The following is a 20,274-nucleotide window of genomic DNA, read 5'->3' as shown; positions in this document are numbered from 1 at the left end:
TATAATTCTAAACAGACAGATTGACATCCCGCCTCTAAATGTTAGTCCCACGGGAGTTTAGATCCTTCACTTTGGATAAACATATCCACGAGCGCACATTCGTTTGCTCGTGCAAGGTTGTCAATTATGCATAATAATAGGTAAATAATAGGCTATATTACAAAGAGACACCATGAAAGTTGAATCTCTTCTGCCAGTTCACGTAGCGCATTGCTACGCCGTTGTTGCAGCAGTTCTTCATTACACTTTCAGTATCAAAAGACAAAAATAAAAGAATAATAGGGGCATTTTGTGTAACACCGCCTTGAGAAAGTGTCCAGTAGCCTACCATACAACATCTGCCTCCTTCTCTCGGGTTCCCACTAGATAACACAGGCACAAAGTACATTGGCTATATTGTAAACATTTACGAAAACAAAAATGAGCTTTTTGGTCTTAATTTAGGGTTAGGCATAAGGCTAGCAGTGTGGTTAGGCTTAGGTTTAAAATCAGATTTTAAGAAGATAAATTGTAGAAATATAGATTTATAGGCGGGGTTTATGACTTTGTGGCTGTCTTAACTAGTGACGACCCTCACCCCGCTGCCCGTCTCCTTCCCTCCCCTCCCCTCCCTCCATGTGTGACTGAGAATGCCCGTGTTGTACTGACAGAAACGATACGGGCTTAGCAGACATGGAGGCCCGATTAATGACCGAGGCCCATTCCGACACGTCTCGGCTCAGCTAACGTTTTCTTGGAGAAGAGTCCAGTCGTGTTTGGAGATATCAAGTATACCAATTGCTGTGAGGAAAAAAAAACGGCGAGGGGGAAGAAATAGAGGGAGATCCATTTCGGGTCTCTTGATTCAACGCAGCCGCCATTTTGTTGACAGTTCGTTTTTTTTTTCTTTTCTATAACGTACACAGCGCTGCATCTATTTTATTTTTATTTAAATCTACCTGCTTCCATAAATATTGCTAGCAGTTTTGCTATTGGATTTGTCTTTTACTCCTTCGATAGAAGACTCTTATAAGGCATGGCTGAGCTAGCTGACTCGCTAGCTTGTTAGCTAAATTATATTGCATCGTTAGCCGTCATAGTTTAGCTTTAGCTACAAAGCTAGCACGAGTGGCTAAGCGAAAATGACAGGTTATTCAGTTATTTGGTTTAGTGTGTATTTCCTTATTCGTGAACTTTATGAAACAAAACGGAGACTATCAAATTATGTAACACTGTCAGATGGATACATTTCCCACAAGTACGGCCACGTTGCTAGAAATCCAAGTTATAGCAAGGCAGCCCAGATGATGGCTTGCTAGTTGAGCACCATTGATACAATGTAACATAGGTTATTATTGGACGACTGATATCTTGATAGAAAATCTACATCGTCCTCTCTGAATGAATACATTGTATCAAGTCACTACCGCACTCGCAATATTTTGTTGCCTCGTTCCCCAAAAAATATTTATAGAATTGGCAACAATGTAATAATATATCGCCTTTTGGCGTCTGACTAATAACTTTATGTTTTTGGTTATATTTCTCTTGTAAACTATATTCTCATGCGTTAGGACGTCGGTTTGGGTAACTACTAAGCTATAACTAGAATATTAGCTTTTTAGCTATACCTGACCACTTTGCTTATAACGGCAGTACTATTATCAAGTCGAAACGTTTGCAGTTGATGCAAATTAGTTTGAAATGGGTACATGTCAGAATTCATAATTGATCACCCAAAATCGGAATGGAGGTATAATTTAGACATTTCTGTCATCTTTGCGTTTTTGACAAATCAGCAGTTGGAACATAAATACTGTGGCGACCATGTTGATACGCACGAAGGGAGGATTTCGATCCACATAATGTGAACACTGTTTTTGTACTCCTACGGAGGTGAGTGGATGCATAATCTGAAAGATTTAGCGACTATTGTAGCTGTTGATATTGTCAATCCATATGATCAATCTTTATTATGCAATATGTATTTTGATGGTTAGCTCTTGTGCTCACAAACCCCTGCACCCATCTTTACAGCATATAACCATCTAACGTTCTCGCACGAGGTGATTTGATATTGTAAAGAGGTGTTCGGCCCTTTTACATTGCACGTATTGTAATTTTTTTTCACAGAAATCGTCGCAAGGATATGTTTTGAAACCGTGTTAGGCTATTTGCGATGGGTTAATGCTATAGGATCCTTGGGACGTCCGTACCCGAACCATAACCCTAACCAACCCTAACCGTTTAAAATGTCAACTTCAATGGGGTAGGGAAGTCTCAAGGATCCCGGATAGCAAGGACCATTTGCGATGAGGATGTGATGATATGGCCAAGCAATGTTGAAAATTGACAATCTAATCATTTTAACTCAGTGACAGTATGTGTAGCAAGGCTATATTTTACTGTAGGTTAAACTATATTTTACTAATAGGTTAAAGGGTAATTCTGCCACTTTTCAACCTCCTATTCATCACCTCCAGCACCAAGCCAGTGTCTACATATGTCAAAACAGCACGGATCTATGGTAAAAAATATAAAGGTCCTAAAGAAAATGCTTCTGTTACATCACAGGGTATCATTTTTTTTCTTCTACAAAATATAGAAATGTGCACATATGTTGACGCTGGTATTGTGCTGGAGATTAAGAAAATGTGGTTGAAAAGTGATGGACTTCCTCTTTAAGTTAGGGCAATGAGAGCCTGTTATTAGTGGTGCTGAAGTACAGTTTTGAACTTTTTGGACTCCTACAGAGGTGAGTGAATGCATCATCAAAGATTTACGGACTATTGTACTACTTTATTATTTGCACCTGTCCATAATGTTATACAAGCACACCTTTTCACATCACCTGCAAATATTCACAGTCAGAGTATCATCCTCAGTTAACCTTATTTTATGAATGGTTCACTGCAGTTTTATTGTAGGCTACGCACAACAAGTGCATTCAACAGGATGACTGGCAAAGGGGGCACGCTGCCTCCCCCGAAGGACCTCGGGCAAAATAATTTGAGTGAACTTGTTTTGGGCTGATGATGATACAGCCGTTTAGACCCCGATTTATCATGTTTCTTCTGAAAAATCAGAAACCGTAGCCTATTTGGTTTTGTCACATCGTTCAGTAGTCGTTTTGTTGTGAATTTAGGAAGTAAGCAGTCTAGTTACTCCGTCTATTATCAACAACACATAGGTAAAGCTCAAATCACCTGCTGTTGAGGCTTTGGTCTCATTTATTGTAATAACTGATACTAACTAATAACAGTTTGAAAATATGTATAATAATTGACTGAGTCAACGTCCAATGATGGTTTCAAAATGAAAACGTTTAGAGATCGGTCCTCCTGTCCTGAGAATGCTATCGAGGCTCCTTTCAATACTAAGCCATTGGGAAATCAGAAGTTATGAATGTGTGCTAAAGTGAGGAGGGAGCAAAGGAGGGAGGGAGTTGGAGAAGAGAGCGAGAGAGAGGGGAGGGGTCTCTCCAAGTTGTTTACTATGTTCCCATTTCACCGTATTCCTCGGTCGTTGTTATTCTATGAGGAGTTTCTCCTGCGAATTCTGTCATTCCTCCCCTTTGCTCTTGTCACCTGCTGTTCCCTGGTTTGGAAACGATTCTTTGATCTCCAACTTTTTGTAGGAATATGAATATTCCCCACATCACTTTACTAAATCTCTTTATGTGCATATGACATTAGCTCTACGTTGAAGTGTAACCTAATAGAAAGAATGTGACATTTCCTTCTGTAACTTCAGTAGGAGTAGTCTTTCTGAATGTTAATTGTATCTCTTGAGTAGGAGGCTAATACATAATTTCACTGTCCTGAGAATAACTGTCCCACTGACCAGAGAATGACCGTTAGTGTAGGGGCAGAGAAGGACACATTAGAGCTGCTCTCCATCAGCATTTTGGTATGTTGAGATGTAGACCTAAAATGCAGAAAGAAAAAAAAAGTAGTCTTTGGTCAGTATGTTTGGAAATATTGAACTAGGTAATGGGCATAGTGTAGTTCTGTTCAAGCAAAACACCTTGTTAGACTGTAGAAGAGTGGGAGAGATGTTTTGACTCACTGTCAGGCTTTACTCTTGTCAGTAGCCATTTACATCCCTTGCTACTACAACAGCTTATTTTTGGAATACCAGAACTCAGATCAGCGGAAGCTACATAATGAATTGGAACTCTGACTAACACTTCTTGAAGCAGCGAGAATCGAAGAAAGAGGGGAATGATTGTCAGAGTGGGGGACATGGGGAAAAGGGAGAGCGAGGGGAGGGTGGGGGGAGAGATGTGTTTTCGATTAGTAGGAAAACAGCAACTGAAGTTTGTCTGCTGTTCCTAGAGTGAAAGAGAGGAGGAGAGAGAGAGAAGGTAGAATGGAGGGAGGTGTGATTTGAGTGTGGTATGTCAAATCAAATGTTATTTGTCACATGCGCCGAATACAACAGGTGTAGACCTTACCATGAAATGCTTGCTTACTTACTTACAAGCACTTAACCAACAATGCAGTTCAAGAAATATAGTTAAGAAAATATTTGCTAAATAAACTGAACTAAAAAATAAATAAAGTAACACAATAAAATAACAATACCGAGGCTATATACAGGGGGTACCGGTACAGAGTCAATGTGTGTGGGGTACAGGTTAGTCGAGGTAATTTGTACATGTAGGTAGGGGTAAAGTGACTGCATAGATAATAAACAGTGAGTAGCAGCAGTGTATGTGGTGGAAGTTTGAGGCAAAATGGAGTGAGTAATTGAAGTAAACATAGAGAAGTGGGCATTGGGAAACACAGGCAAGACTCCAAGTTCTGGACCACAGTTATTGTGATTTTGCAGAAAGCGCCTGCCTCCTCCAAGCCCTACTAGCTACTAATAAAACAATCCAGAACAAGTAGTCTCGCAAGCTTCTGAACATTGTCGATTTTAGCACTCTGACTGCTTTATCGGATGACTTTCCCGACGCACGCTCTGGCTCCACTAAGTGAATCTGTTAGTGCTTTCTGCCACAGTAGGGCAGGCACACAGAAACCATCAGCATGCTGCTCTCTCTCATTGGCCGCTCCAGAGGGTTTGGGAACAGCGGCCGGATCCTCTGTCCCCCGGAGAGCCCAATGTGCTGAGATCACAGTTCTGAATCGCCTCCAAATGACTTCACTCGGAGAAAGCACCTGCTTTGGGCGAGCCCGCATTAAATCACTCAGTGGCCGTAGGGAGCCGGAGCAGACCATTTCTTTCATATGGACGCTTCCGTCCTCCGAGAACACAAATGGGAACTTTGCCGCAGCACTACACTGAGCATTCTGAGACACATTTTCAATAAAACTAATAAGAGATCCATGGGGGATGGTTCGTTTAGCAGCTTATCACAAATCACCTGGGTAGTGGTGGTGGGGTCTGTAGCATGATGTACTACAGTATCCATAATGCTCTGTAACCATATCTGAGGGTCAGAACGCAGAAGTCAGTGCTGATCTAGGATCAGGTCCCCACTGTCCCATGTATTCTTATTCGTTGTGATCTAAAAGAAAAAACGGATCCTAAACCAGCGCTCCTACTCTGAGACGTTTGATAGTGGCAGATAGACCTGGAGGGCTGTTGGGAGTTGTAGTTCTCAGGTGGATGGCTGTTATTGAGTCCTTGAGCATCAGAACTGCACCTCTCTTGTCGAATAGACGCCCAGCTGTCTAAATAGGTCACAGATTGAGGGAAGCTGTAAGGACGAACACATCCATAAAAAGTCACCTAGGGAAGAAGGACAGCCACTAAGCAAATAGATTATACAAATATTTCACCTTTGTCTCGTCTCCTCCCTCGCTATGGTAAAGGATGCCTTGTAGTGCTTAGAAATGTATTTTGTTTTGGATAAAATCTCCTCAGTTAACTGTTGACTAATATCAAACTCTTGTCTTTACTATTCCCCACCCTGTCCTTCCCCCTCCCATCTCTACCCTTCTTTCTCTACAGCTTGAAGGACGGAGAAAGAGGGCTGGGCAGCCAGGAAGGGAGCAAAGCCACCAAACAAGGATTGCTTTTCAGCATCCCCAATACCCCCATCCCCTTTCCCCCTTCACCCCTATCCCGTCTCCTGCACCTCAGCTTTTCCCTAGAAACTGTACCTGGCGTCCAAAACATCCCTCCCAAGTCACCCCTCACCCCCTAAATCTCTGATGGATCAGAGGACTCAGGGGGGGCCTGCTACTCCACCCCCCCTCCCCACCACTGCTCCCCCAGGGGAGCGAGAGAAGGAAGGAGGAGGTGGGAAGAAAGATGCAGAGGAGAAGAAGAAGGAGAGAGAGGGGTCGCAGACGGACTCCTCTTCTGCTGCAGGTGGAGGAGGGGGCTCCGGTGAGCAGCAGCCACCCCAGTTCTCTGTCAAAGAGACTAGCCTCCATGAGGGCAACGTCAAACTCAAGATCGGCCTGCAGGCAAAACGTATGAAGAAGCCACCCAAGATTCTGGAGAACTACGTGTGTCGGCCGGCCTTTAGGGCCACCGTGAGACCCAGCGGGCGCGGAGGTGGCCGGGGGAACCGCGTAGGAGTAGGGACAGGCGACGGGGGCAACCAGACCCAGAGCCCACCACACGGCAGAGAGAGAGAGCAGAGTCCTGGCATGAACCGACCCACCCCACCGTCTTCATCTCCCTCTGCTGTTGCTGCCCCTACTCCTCCTCCACCTGTTCCTGCTCGTTCTACCACTTCACCCATTCCAGTGAATGGGATTACTCCAGCTAAACGGGTAAGCAAGGCAAGCATGTATTATGCTAGGACTTTGATCAAAAAACCATATCCCTGTCAAACAAGGAAGCCTAACTAAAGAGACTATTAGGAATTGCACAAGACGTGTCTTGCTTTGGACTGTGCCAAAAAGAGGCAACGCAATACTGACAGCCAGTTCACACATATGATAACATTTCCATTTCTTCCAACACTGTTTCACTGGTTTGAATTCACAAATTATATTTGTTACTTGTAAAGCCGATTTGCTTCATATTTTAAACAATAATCTCAGTTTCTTTGTCTGTATTCTCTTTGTGTCCCATTCTGGCTTGTCTCCCCTTCCAATCGATCCCTGCTCCTCTCCTCTGCTCTCCTCTGCTCTGTCCCAAATACATTTTGAGTTTAGAGCAGGGCTCTCCAACCCTGTTCCTGGAGAGCTATCCTCCTGTAGATTTTTGATCCAACCTCCGCTATAACTAACATGATTCAACTTATCAACCAGCTAATTATTAGAATGAAGTGTGCTAGATTAGGGTTAGAGTGAAATCCTTTAGGACGGTAGCTCTCTAGGAACAGGGTTGGAGAGCCCTGGTCTAGAGGATCTTCCCCTCTGGGCAGAACTGGGAAGCAGTAGTGGATAGGAAATCCCATCAATGAACTACAGTTTACATAGGGATAAACAAAACCTGATTGGATTCCATCTAGACCGTCTAGGTTGCCTTATTGACAGGGTTGTGCTTTAAGCCTGCTTTATGTGGTTGTCAAATGCTTCTTTCTGAGCTTAATTTTTTCAATTATGTTTTCTGTTCTAGATAATTACCAGAAAGCATTGCCTGGGTTTGGATGCATATCAGAAGATTACAAATAGTTCAACATTTTTTAATTTTTTTTAATTTTTAGTGAAACACAACGATACCTTTCTGGGAACTACCTTTCTGTGAAATGGGTTGGCCTTATAATTCTGCAAGAAATGGCATTAGATTTTAATATTTGTATTCTCTTTTCGCAGGGTCTTCCAAAACTGGCCTGCAAGTCGGACAAATCTGAGGCGAAGTCGGACGGGAAATCCGCAGCCTCTATGGAGAGACCCCTGAATCTTCACCGTCCTTTGGCAGACGGCAAAACGCACCATGCCTCTGGGAAGAAGACGCCCACGCCCCAAACCAAGTCTCCGACCTCCTCGCCCTCCCCTCCTGCGCCCCCATCACCGGAACCCAGCGTGGAAGCCGCTACCAAACCTCCTGGGTACACTTACAGCAGTGAGGGTCTGAGGGAGAAGGACCGGGGCGTTCCTAGTTGGGGCGCTCCTACTGTCACTGAGAAACTAGCGCAACTCATCGCCACCTGCCCTCCCTCAAAATCCACCAAAGTGAAACCCCCCAAAATAACTCCCTCTCTCACCACCCACACCACTTCTAATTTTATGGCCCCCACCCCTAAGCAGCGAGACCGCGCTATGGCCAACAGGGCGACCTATTCTAGAGCGGTCCACTTAGCTCCACCCACTCCCGTCTCACGCCCTCCTGGCCGCCCCTATGGCTCCCGGAACAATAAAGACAGTGTTCTGGAGAAGTCATCCACCCCGCCTGGGAAAGAGGAGGCAGATGGGGCCAGCAAGTCTGGCAACAACAGCAACAGCAGTCGCAGCAGCAGTCCCGCACTAACTTATGGCGGCGGCAACAACCGCCTGGCAACAACTTCAAAGGACAACAACAACGACAGCAACAGTAATGGCGCGAAGCCGCTACAGTCACGTCTCACTCACTGCCCACTGCCCCACTCTGCCTCCTCCTCTTCCTCCTCACCACCTCGTTTGTCATCCTGCTCCTCTTCAGAGAAGAGGACAGGGAGCGTGCCAAGTCGCCAGGGCTCCCCTGCCTCTCAAGGACACCACTCCCGAGACCGAGACATTCCCTCCCAGGCAGAGGAGAGGGAGAGCAGTGAGAGGGAGCAGGAGCGTGACCGGAACGGCCCCAGAGACTTAACCAAATGCTCCCTTCCTTCAGCATCAGGCAAGCAGGAGGCCAAGGACAAGGGGGCTAATCAGTCACTCAGAGGGGAGAGAAGCAAGAGCTCGAGCCCCAGTAAACGCAGTCCCAACCCCATTAAACGCAGTCCCAACCCCAGTAAACGCAGTCCCAACAGGGAAAGGGACGGTCACACCAGCGGTACCTCCAGTCCTCCGGAGTCTGTGAGACAGACTGCCTCGCCGCCAGAGCCCGCCGGCGACCATTCACCCCCTCCTCTCAGAGACGAGTCCCCTGGAGACGAGTCACCGGGCTCTCCCCCAGAGCAGGAGAACAAACCCCTGAAGAAGCGGCGAGGCAGAAAGCCCCGCTGGACCAGAGTAGGGAACCGGACACAGAGGGCGGGCCAGGGCAGCCCCGTTGACCAGTGCGAAACCATCATGCCTTTATCCTCCTCAGGCCTTGATACTCCCCCGCCCATACGCAGGCCTGTAGGACGGCCTCCTAACCCCAATAAGGTCAAGCCTCCCGCCGTGTCTCAACTCTTTCCTCAGCCAGCCAGGAAAAGGGGACGTCCCAAGTCTAAAATGCCCAGGCTGGACGCCCCCACTCGGGGACGTCCCCCTCACAAACTGGCACCCTCTAAGGTATTTTCTTTACACAAGTCGAAAGAGGAGCAGGACCCCCCTGTTCTCCACCCAGAGGTAGATCTTAATCCTCCCAAACCTATGCCCAGGAAGCGGGGACGACCCAAACGCCTGCCCCCTACCTTGCCGCAGGAGGGTCAGCCCCCCACTCTGGCACCGGAAGCGGGGGACGGGAAACAGTTCCGGACCAAGGGCAACGGGCAGCTCATCATGAAGACCATCATAGGCAAGATCAATAAGATGAAGAGTGTCAAACGCAAACGGTTCCTCAGCCAGATCCTGTTAGGACCAGGGTCTGGACCAGAGCAGGAGCCCCCCAGAGGAACTGCCAGTGGGGTGGTGGGCCAGGTAGCAGCTGCAACCCAGTCTCTATCCTCCTTGGCTGCGTCTTTTGGAGGCAAACTGGGACCCCAGATTAACGTAAGCAAAAAGGGGACGATATACATGGGGAAAAGGAGGGGGCGCAAACCTAAAGCGCCAATAAATCCCTCTTTGGCAGCTCCAACACCACCCCCTGAGGGACCTTTCCTGTCCCCAAACACCACGTCGCCCCTCCACCACCATCAGTCCCAGTCTCAGCAGCAGCACCAGCTCCCGTCCGCCGAGGTGTTCCCCTCCCCCTCGCTCTCCCAGTCCAGCGGAGGCCAGAGCCCCATCAGTGACGCCTGCTTTGTGGCGCCGGGGGCAGTGCACTTCCTGACGCACCCGCACTTCCACAGCCACGGCCACCACTCGTTCCCCTTCCCTCCCCCGACGTTCTCAGCCCCCTCCCCTCGCACTCTGGGCCCTCTGGGCTCATCGGCTGCTGTGGCCTCCCAGAAGAAGTCGTGCCGTGGCTACCATCACCACCACCACCATTACAGGCAGCACTACCACTACCGTAAGTTATCCCCTCCTAGGCCCCTCCACCCCACCTCCCCTGCACCTCTGAGTGAGCTGAAGGAAGCCACCCCCTCGCCCGTCAGTGAGTCTCACAGTGAGGAGACTGTACCCAGCGACAGCGGCATAGGAACAGACAACAACAGCACTTCTGACCGGGGGGAGAAGGCCGGAGGGGCAAGTGGCCTGGGCAATGCGGGGATGCCACCTGGGATGGCCAGCGGACTGCTAATGCCAGGGGTGATGGGCTCAGCCGTGGGGGTAGGGGTTGGGCTAAACCCTCGCGGTGGACTAAGACACTCGTCCTCAATGCTGCTGGAGCATCCCTCGCCCTCTCCGTCACCACTGGGGGCGAGGTCCTCACCAGACCCCCGCAGGCCCCACCCGGCGGCCCCTCCCTCTGCACTAGTGGGCCACAAAGAGAAACACAAGCACAAATGCAAGCGCCGGAGCCACGGCTGCCCGGGCTACGACAAGCTAAAGAGGCAGAAGCGTAAACGCAAGAAGAAGTTCCTGCAGCTGCGCTCCCGGCGCCAGGACCCTGACTTTCTGGCCGAGCTGGATGAGATTGTGGTGAGGCTGAGTGAGATCCGGATAGCGCACCGCACCCCTGCGCTCAGACTGGGCAGTGGGCTGGGGATGCCCCCAGGAGCTGCAGGGGCGGGCAGAGTACCAGGGGTGGGTGGCAGGGCCGCTGGGGCAATAGGAGGCGCTGGTGGCCCCCCTCCGCATCACTACCTACACAGAGACCTGCTTCCCACCATCTTCAGGATAAACTTCAGTGGCTACTACTCCCCCCACCCCTCATACCCCTGTGACTCTCTGCACTACGTCCGCAAGCCAGACCTGAAGAAGAAACGCGGGCGCCCTCCCAAGCTGCGGGAGTCCATGTCAGACGTACCATTCGTTCATGGGCTGGGGTTCCCTCTATCTAGCGGTGGGTTCTACCACCCGTCCTACGGTGTTCCATACTCCTCAGGTCCCCTTGGTCTGGGCTACTACAGAGGATACCCCCCAGCCAGTGCCCTGTACCCCCACCCCCATCACCAGAACCCCCACTCTGCCCCATCTCACCACTCCCATCACTCCCCCTCCTTCCCCCCACCACCTCCCCCCTCCTACGTGCACCACCACCACCCGTCACACCTCCTGCTCAACCCCTCCAAATTTCACAAGAAGAAACACAAGCTGCTGAGACAGGAGTTCCTGGGTGGGGGCCGGTCTCCCGTACTCTACCCGGCCATGTCCTCAGAGCTGTCGTTCGGCTGGCATCACAAACACAAACACAGACACAAACACCGAGAGCGCTGTGCCGAGGAGGACGGGGAAGAGGGAGGAGGAGAGAGCCGAGGCGGAGCGGGAATTTCAGAGAGCCCGGGGTCAGGAAGGGGAGAACGCGGAGCCAGCGGGGCCGGAATGGCCGAATCTCTGCAGCGCTGCCGCTTTGGAAGAGACTCCACCCCTACTACCACCAGTGCCAACAAACAAGCCACGGCCACCTCAGCCAACTCCCCTTCCTCGTCCTCCTCTTCCTCAGCCGAGAGGTACAAGCGCAAGGAGACATCCCTGTCCTGCCTGGGGCCCTCTCGCCTGGCCCAGGGCAGTGCCGGGCCCCGGGGCCACCAACCCGTAGAGTCCTGGTTCAGGATGGGCAGCGCCGAGGCAGACTACGCTAAGCTCTCACGGAACCCCGCTGGGGCCAGCCAGGGCCCGTTCACAGATGGCCAGGGAGAAGACCCGGCGGGCTGCTCAGACAGCGAGGAGGAAGACGAGGAACCCATCACGCCCACAGACAAGACGGATCCCAACTCCCAGGACCCCCCGCACCACACCAACCTGTTCGCCACCGCCCTGACCCGTACCTTGCTGAGAGGAGGCCGAGGCAGGAAGGGAGGGGCGGCAGAGAGTTCTAACTTCACCCGGATGGAGCGGACGCTGAGAAAGGAGCACTCCTCGTCAGCAGAGAGGAGAGAGACGGGTGAGTCATTGTGACAGGGCTTTCTGTTAAAGAGAGTGAGATGCTGAAATACAGTGAGCTCAAAGTGTTGGGACAGTGAAAATGTTTTGTTTGTTTTGGCTCTGTACTCCAGCACTTTGGATTTGAAATTCTACAATGACTAAAGGTTAAAGTGGTTAAAGTGCAGACTGTCAGCTTAATTTAGGAACTTGTTGGATGCTTTTGCTGTTTGTTTTGGTTGTTTCAGATTATTTTGTGCCCAATGGAAATGAATGGTAAATTTTATAACTTTCTCACTCATCATTATTCATTCAGGATTATCCTTCATGGTAGCGTCCACATTAATGTAGAAGTGTTTAGAAACCTTATTCTTATTTACACTGAACAAAAATATAAACGCAACATGTAAAGTGTTAGTTTCATGAGCTGAAATAAAAAATCCCAGACATTTTCCACACGCACAGAAAGCTTAGTTATCTCAAATATTTTGCACTAATTTGTTTACATCCCTTTTAGTGAGCATTTTTCCTTTGCGAAGATAGTCCATCCACCTGACAGGTGTGGCATATCAAGAAGCTGATTAAACAGCATGATCATTACACAGGTGCACCTTGTGCTGGGGACAATAAAAGGCCACTCTAAAATGTGCAGTTTTGTCACAACACAATGCCACAGATGTCTCAAGTTTTGAGGGAGCGTGCAATTGGCATGCTGACTGCAGGAATGCCTACCAGAGCTGTTGCCAGAGAACTGAATGTTAATTTCTCTACCTTAAGCCACCTCCAACGTCGTTTTAGAGAATTTGGCAGTCCTTCCAACCGACCTCACAACCGCAGACCACGTGTAAGCACGCCAGCCCAGGACCGCCATATCCGTGTTCTTCACCTGCGGGATCGTTGGGGGTTGGGGGGGGTTCTGTCTGTAATAAAGCCCTTTTGTGGGCGAAAACTAATTCTGATTGGCTGGGCCTGGTTCCCCAGTGGGTTGACCTGGCTACCAAGTGGGTAGGCCTATGCCCGCCAAGGACCACCCATGGCTGCAACCCTGCCCAATTATGTGAAGATCATCCATAGATTAGGGCCTAATGATTTTTTTTCAATTGACTTATTTCCTTATATGAAATTGTGGCATGTTGCGTTTTATATTTGTTCAGTATTCATTAAAAGCGACTTCAAAATGACACAATACATTATTTACCATTCATTTCTATTGGGCACAAAATAATCTGAAACACAACCAAAACAAATGTAATCATTGGGTGCCAGAAATATGGGACCAAATACTACACTTTTGACTAATTTAATACACATATAAGTGAATTTGTCCCAATACTTTTGGTCCCCTAAAATGGGGGGACTATGTACAAAAACTGCTGTCATTTCTAAACGGTTCACCCGATATGGATGAAAATTAAAGCTGACAGTCTGCACTTTTATCCTCAGTCATAGTATCATTTCATTCCAAAGTGCTGTATTACAGAGCCAAAACAACAAAACATTTGTCACTGTCCCAATATGTTTGGAGCTCATTGTATAATGTTAGCCTACAGTGTCAGTGTCTAGAGTCTGAGACTACAGTACCAGTGTCTTGCTGAAATCTAGCGTAGCACAGTACTAGTGTGTGCATCATCAAAGTGAGGGATTCTTCTGCAGTGTTTAGGCTATTTGCATTGATGGAAAATGACTTTTTTGAGAGCATTCAAAATCCCTGTGCTATTTATTGCTCCGAATGTGAGTTCTGCACCAAAATCTTTCTTTGTACTAATTTTGGAATTCAACCCAAATTAAATCTGACATTGTGAAGGTTATTCAATTGTGCACCAAATTTACTTCCAAAAATAGTTATGCTGCTAGTGCCTCAAGAATTCAGGTTTCTGTTTTGATTGGATGATGTCCGCTTAGCTTCATTTCTTGGCAATAAGTAGTGAAATTGGCCTGGTATGCATAGTCATGAGTGGCAGTATTGATTCCAGGGTTATGTATCCATGCAGTGACCACTTTACAAAGCACCATATGGCATAGTGAGCACTGAACACTATGTGCATCTCAAATGGACCTTGTTAAAAGTAGTGCGCTGTATAGGGAATAGGGTGCCATTTGGGACTCACAGTGTTCAGTGCTCACTATGCCATATGGTGGTTTGTAAAGTGGTCACTGCATGGATACATAACCCTGGAATCAATACTGCCACTCATGGCTGTGCATACCAGGCCAATTTGAAGTTATCTCTGCTGAATCACAGTGTTCAATGAATCATTATAAACGGGGTGGTTCGAGCCCTGAATGCTGATTGGCAGAAAGCCATGGTATATCAGACTGTATACCACGGGTAGGACTAAAAATTACTTTTTACTTTTCTAATTACGTTGGTAACCAGTTTATAATAGCAATAAGGCACCTCGGGGGTTTGTTGTATATGGTTGCGTTGTGCACAAGAACAGCCCTTAGCCGTGGTATATTGGCCATATACCCCACGCCCTCGTGCTTAACTACAGTACCAGTCAAAAGTTTGGCCACACCTCATTCAAGGGTTTGTCATTATTTTTGTAGTAACCAAACAAGTGTTAAACAAATCAAAATATAGGTTATATTTTAGACTCTTGGCATTCTCTCAACCATCTTCACCTGGAATGCAGTCTTGAAGGAGTTCCAACAGTCTTGAAGGAGTTCCCACATATGCTGAGCACTTGTTGGCTGCTTTTCATTCACTCTGCCGTCTGACTCATCCCAAACCATCTTAATTGGGTTGAGGTCGGGGGATTGTGGAGGCCAGGTCATCTGATGCAGCACTCCATCACTCTCCTTCTTGGTAAAATATCCCTTACACAGCCTGGAGGTGTGTTGGGTCATTGTCCTGTTGAAAAACATATGGTAGTCCCACTAAGCCCAAACCAGATGGGATGGTGTATCGCTGCAGAATGCTGTGGTAGCCATGCTGGTTAAGTGTGCCTTGAATTCTAAATAAATCACAGACAGTGTCACCAGCAAAGCACCCCCACACCATAACACCTCCTCCTCCATGCTTTACTGTGGGAACCACACATGAAGAGATCATCCGTTCACCTACACCGCGTCTCACAAAGACATGGCAGTTGGAACTTTCCACCGGTCTAATGTCCATTGCTCGTGTTTCTAGGCCCAAGCAGGTCTCTTCTTTTTATTGGTGACCTTTAGTAGTGGTTTCTTTGCAGAAATTCGACCATGAAGGCCTGACTCACACAGTCCCCTCTGAACAGTTGATGTTGAGATATGTCTGTGACTTGAACTTTGTGAAGCATTTATTTGGTCTGAAATTTCTGAGGCTGGTAACTCAAATGAACTTATCCTCTGCAGCAGAGGTAACTCTGGGTCTTCCATTCCTGTGGCGGTCCTCATGAGAGCCAGTTTCATAGCGCTTGATGTTTTTTGCGACTGCACTTAAAGAAACTTTCAAAGTTCTTGAAATATTCCGTATTGACTGACCTTTCATGTCTTAAAGTAATGATGGACTGTCATTTCTCTTTGCTTATTTGAACTGTTCTTGCCATAATATGGACTTGGTCTTTTACCAAATATGTCTATCTTCTGTATACCTTGTCACAACACAACTGATTGGCTGAAACGCATTAAGAAGGAAAGAAATTCCACACATTACCTATTAAGAAGGCACACCTGTTAATTGAAATGCATTCCAGGTGACTACCTCATGAAGCTGGTTGAGAGAATGCCAAGAGTGAGCAAAGCTGTCATCAAGGCAAAGGGTGGCTATTTGAAGAATCTCAAATATAAAATATATTTGTTTAACACTTTTTTTGGTACTACATGATTGTTATTTCATAGTTTTGATGTCTTCACTATTATTGTAAAATATACAAAATAAAGAAAAACCCTTGAATGAGTAGGTGTGTCCAAACTTTTGACTGGTACTGTATGTCCTTTAGAAATCCCTTGGAGGAACACAATGCCATCCCCTGTATGTACATCTGCCCTCCACCGGCCCTGACATTAGATAGCCCTAACCAGTGATTAAGGGCTTGGCAGCAAAACCCCCATAATTACTTAAACTGGCCCTGCTTTTTGTGTGGTTGTCATTGTAGCCTTGTAGGATGTCCAGCGAGATGTTCTATTTCCATAAGAATAGTTGACTCGCCGTGGTAGTAGAGCTGGACGTTTTGTTACAGGCTATATTTGGTAGGCTTCCTTCCCCATCAAAAACTATCAAACTGAAAGGCTGCGTCTGTCTTAGATCCCTGTGTACACACTACACCTGCTCTCAGCTAATATAGATGAACAGGGAAGACTGGGTGCTTTGGGTAACGATTCAGCTTCATCAAGCTGCCTGACTGAGATAAGTGTGTGTGTACTCTGTGTGAGGAGGCCAGGCACGCTGGGTGGAAGGCTCCTGGTGAGGCAGCATGGTGTAGTTTGAACCCAGCCAGGGTAATCCAGGATTAGAGCTCAGGACACAGGGTCGTCCTGCGGTCACAGACTACACTACCACCACCACCATGGAGGTAGCCTAGTAGGCAGGGAGGCAGAGGGTGGAGGGTGGGAAGAACCACGCAGAGTGAACCAGAGGAGAGAAAAGAGTGGAGAGGCAGCAGGGGGGATGGGGAGTGACACAGTCCCCCTTTACATGTAGTAGGACCGTTCACTAATGTGAGTGGACTAAATGCAACACTTTATGGCTTGAAAGGAAAAGCTGAAAAAGTATGAAGTTATTGTTCATTACGTGACATAGTATTTCAGTTTGGTGAGGTGGGCTTAGCCTATATGTTTATCTGTAATGAACTGCATTTTGGTGAGGGAATTGGCAGTGGATGTCAATGGCAAATGTATTATTTTCCTTTCAATTTAATATTAAGCCTTGATAATTATTAGACAGCATTACAAGACCGACAGAGACAAGATGTAGGCCTAACAGTGGAACTAAGCTAGGGCTTGGACTGGATAATAAATACAAGTTCATAAGTGTCACGTTGCAGCTTATTCCTATGTTCATCATCTAATTCCCCCTCTTCTCTCTCTTTGTCTGTTTCTGTGCAGGCAGTACATCAGGTGTCCAGACCCGAGCCGACCACTCTACCCCTGAGGACCACCTCAGGCAACACCACCACCACACTCCTCTGTTACACTCTTCCTCCTCCGCCTGCCTCTCTCACTGTGGCCACGACTCGCCATCCCAGGGCTGCTGCCTGGACGATGATGCCTCCCCGCCGCACCACTCCCACCGGGCCCAGCCCTCCAAACACAGCCTGCACCATGTCAACAAGATCCTCCGCGCCAAGAAGCTCCAGAGACAGGCGAGGACAGGCAACAACGTGGTCAAGAAGAGGGGCCCCGGGCGCCCCAGGAAGTATCCCCTGCCTTCCCCGCCCCCGTCGCCGCCCCCTCTGGCCGAAGTGACCCAGACCAGGCACCGGGACCGAGGAGGAGGAACGTGGAAGGGGGACACTGTGACGGACGCGATCGAGTCGGTGGTCCAGGGCCAGTTCAGGAAAGGTCAGAAGAGGAAGCACTGGGAGAGAGACAGGGACGAGGAGGATGAAGAGGAGGAGGAGGAAGGGGAGGAGGTGGAGGAACGAGCGCTGGACAGGGAGGAGAACCTGGGAGGCCTGGGGATGAGGGCCAGAGCCGAGGGAGGAAGTGGTTGGCTCACCCAAGAGGAGCTGCACTGCTTTCGCAGGTAAAACCACCACCACCAGGCCAACACTTGATTGTAGCCTCGACAATGAATGTTGAGCACCGTGATCATGATGCAGTTTACTTCCATAGGCAGCGCTAATCTTAGATCTTAGCAGCTGTGTGTGTGTGTGTATATGTATATATATATATATATATATATATATATATATATATATATATATACAGTATCTCACAAAAGTGAGTACACCCCTCACATTTTTGTAAATATTTGAGTATATCTTTTCATGTGACAACACTGAAGAAATGACACTTTGCTACAATGTAAAGTAGTGAGTGTACAGGTTGTATAGCAGTGTACATTTGCTGTCCCCTCAAAATAACACAACACAACAAAAGTGAAAATGTCGAAATTGGGCCCAAAGTGTCAATATTTTGTGTGGCCACCATCATTTTCCAGCACTGCCTTAACCCTCTTGGGAATGGAGTTCACCAGAGCTTCACAGGTTGCCACTGGAGTCCTCTTCCACTACTCCATGACGACATCACGGAGCTGGTGGATGTTAGAGACCTTGCACTCCTCCACCTTCCGTTTGAGGATGCCTCACAGATGCTCAATAGGGTTTAGGTCTGGAGACATGCTTGGCCAGTCCATCACCTTTACCCTCAGCTTCTTTAGCAAGGCAGTGGTCGTCTTGGAGGTGTGTTTGGGGTCGTTATCATGTTGGAATACTGCCCTGCGGCCCAGTCTCCGAAGGGAGGGGATCATGCTCTGCTTCAGTATGTCACAGTACATGTTGGCATTCATGGTTCCCTCAATGAACTGTAGCTCCCCAGTGCCGGCAGCACTCATGCAGCCCCAGACCATGACACTCCCACCACCATGCTTGACTGTAGGCAAGACACACTTGTCTTTGTACTCCTCACCTGGTTGCCGCCACACGCTTGACACCATCTGAACCAAATAAGTTTATCTTGGTCTCAACAGACCACAGGACATGGTTCCAGTAATCCATGTCCTAAGTCTGCTTGTCTTCAGCAAACTGTTTGCGGGCTTTCTTGTGCATCATCTTTAGAAGAGGCTTCCTTCTGGGACGACCGCCATGCAGACCAATTTGATGCAGTGTGCGGCATATGGTCTGAGCACTGACAGGCTGACCCCCCACCCCTTCAACCTCTGCAGCAATGCTGGCAGCACTCATACGTCTATTTCCCAAAGACAACCTCTGGATATGACGCTGAGCACGTGCACTCAACTTCTTTGGTCGACCATGGCGAGGCCTGTTCTGAGTGGAACCTGTCCTGTTAAACTGCTGTATGATCTTGGCCACCGTGCTGCAGCTCATTTTCAGGGTCTTGGCAATCTTCTTATAGCCCATGCCATCTTTATGTAGAGCAACAATTCTTTTTTTCAGATCCTCAGACAGTTCTTTGCCATGAGGTGCCATGTTGAACTTCCAGTGACCAATATGAGGGAGTGTGAGAGCGATGACACCTAATTGAACACACCTGCTCCCCATTCACACCTGAGACCTTGTAACACTAACGAGTCACATGACACCGGGGAGGGAAAATGGCTAATTGGGCCCAATTTGGACATTTTCACTTAGGGGTGTACTCACATTTGTTGCCAGCGATTTAGACATTAATGGCTGTGTGTTGAGTTATTTTGAGGGGACAGCAAATGTACACTGTTGTACAAGCTGTACACTCACTACTTTACATTGTAGCAAAGTGTCATTTCTTCAGTGTTGTCACATGAAATGATATACTCAGATATTACAGAAATGTGAGGGGTGTACTCACTTTTGTGAGATACTGTATATATATATATATATATATATATATATATATATATATATATATATATATATATAATATACTGCTCAAAAAAATAAAGGGAACACTAAAATAACACATCCTAGATCTGAGTGAATGAAATAATCTTATTAAATATTTTTTCTTTACATAGTTGAATGTGCTGACAACAAAATCACACAAAAATTATCAATGGAAATCAAATGTATCAACCCATGGAGGTCTGGATTTGGAGTCACCCTCAAAATTAAAGTGGAAAACCACACTACAGGCTGATCCAACTTTGATGTAATGTCCTTAAAACAAGTCAGAATGAGGCTCAGTAGTGTGTGTGGCCTCCACGTGCCTGTATGACCTCCCTACAACGCCTGGGCATGCTCCTGATGAGGTGGCGGATGGTCTCCTGAGGGATCTCCTCCCAGACCTGGACTATAGCATCCGCCAACTCCTGGACAGTCTGTGGTGCAACGTGGCGTTGGTGGATGGAGCGCGACATGATGTCCCAGATGTGCTCAATTGGATTCAGGTCTGGGGAACGGGCGGGCCAGTCCATAGCATCAATGCCTTCCTCTTGCAGGAACTGCTGACACACTCCAGCCACATGAGGTCTAGCATTAGGAGGAACCCAGGGCCAACCGCACCAGCATATGGTCTCACAAGGGATCTGAGGATCTCATCTCGGTACCTAATG

General features: G+C 47.8%; 1 protein-coding gene across 5 annotated transcripts in view; it reads left to right on the top strand.

Annotated features, from left to right (window-relative positions):
• The first annotated feature begins 613 nt into the window (after window positions 1–613).
• Window positions 614–20,274, top strand: part of LOC121586317 (histone-lysine N-methyltransferase ASH1L-like) — a 54,152-nt gene continuing 34,491 nt past the window's right edge. For 4 of the 5 annotated variants that reach the window (XM_041902917.2, XM_045226304.1, XM_045226303.1 and 1 more), the window contains exons 1-4: window positions 614–1,875; window positions 5,941–6,713; window positions 7,704–12,165; window positions 17,169–17,808. In XM_041902917.2, coding sequence (XP_041758851.1) covers window positions 6,144–6,713; window positions 7,704–12,165; window positions 17,169–17,808 — 5,672 coding nt within the window. In that variant the 5' untranslated portion in view covers window positions 614–1,875; window positions 5,941–6,143. The remainder of the gene's footprint in view (window positions 1,876–5,940; window positions 6,714–7,703; window positions 12,166–17,168; window positions 17,809–20,274) is intronic. The other variant, XM_045226302.1, reaches the window with a different exon arrangement.

The sequence above is a fragment of the Coregonus clupeaformis genome, chromosome 17 (genome assembly GCF_020615455.1).
Source record: "Coregonus clupeaformis isolate EN_2021a chromosome 17, ASM2061545v1, whole genome shotgun sequence".
Lineage (NCBI taxonomy): Eukaryota > Metazoa > Chordata > Actinopteri > Salmoniformes > Salmonidae > Coregonus > Coregonus clupeaformis.
Note: the sequence above shows the minus strand (reverse complement) of the source record. Positions and strands in the feature narration are given on the sequence as shown.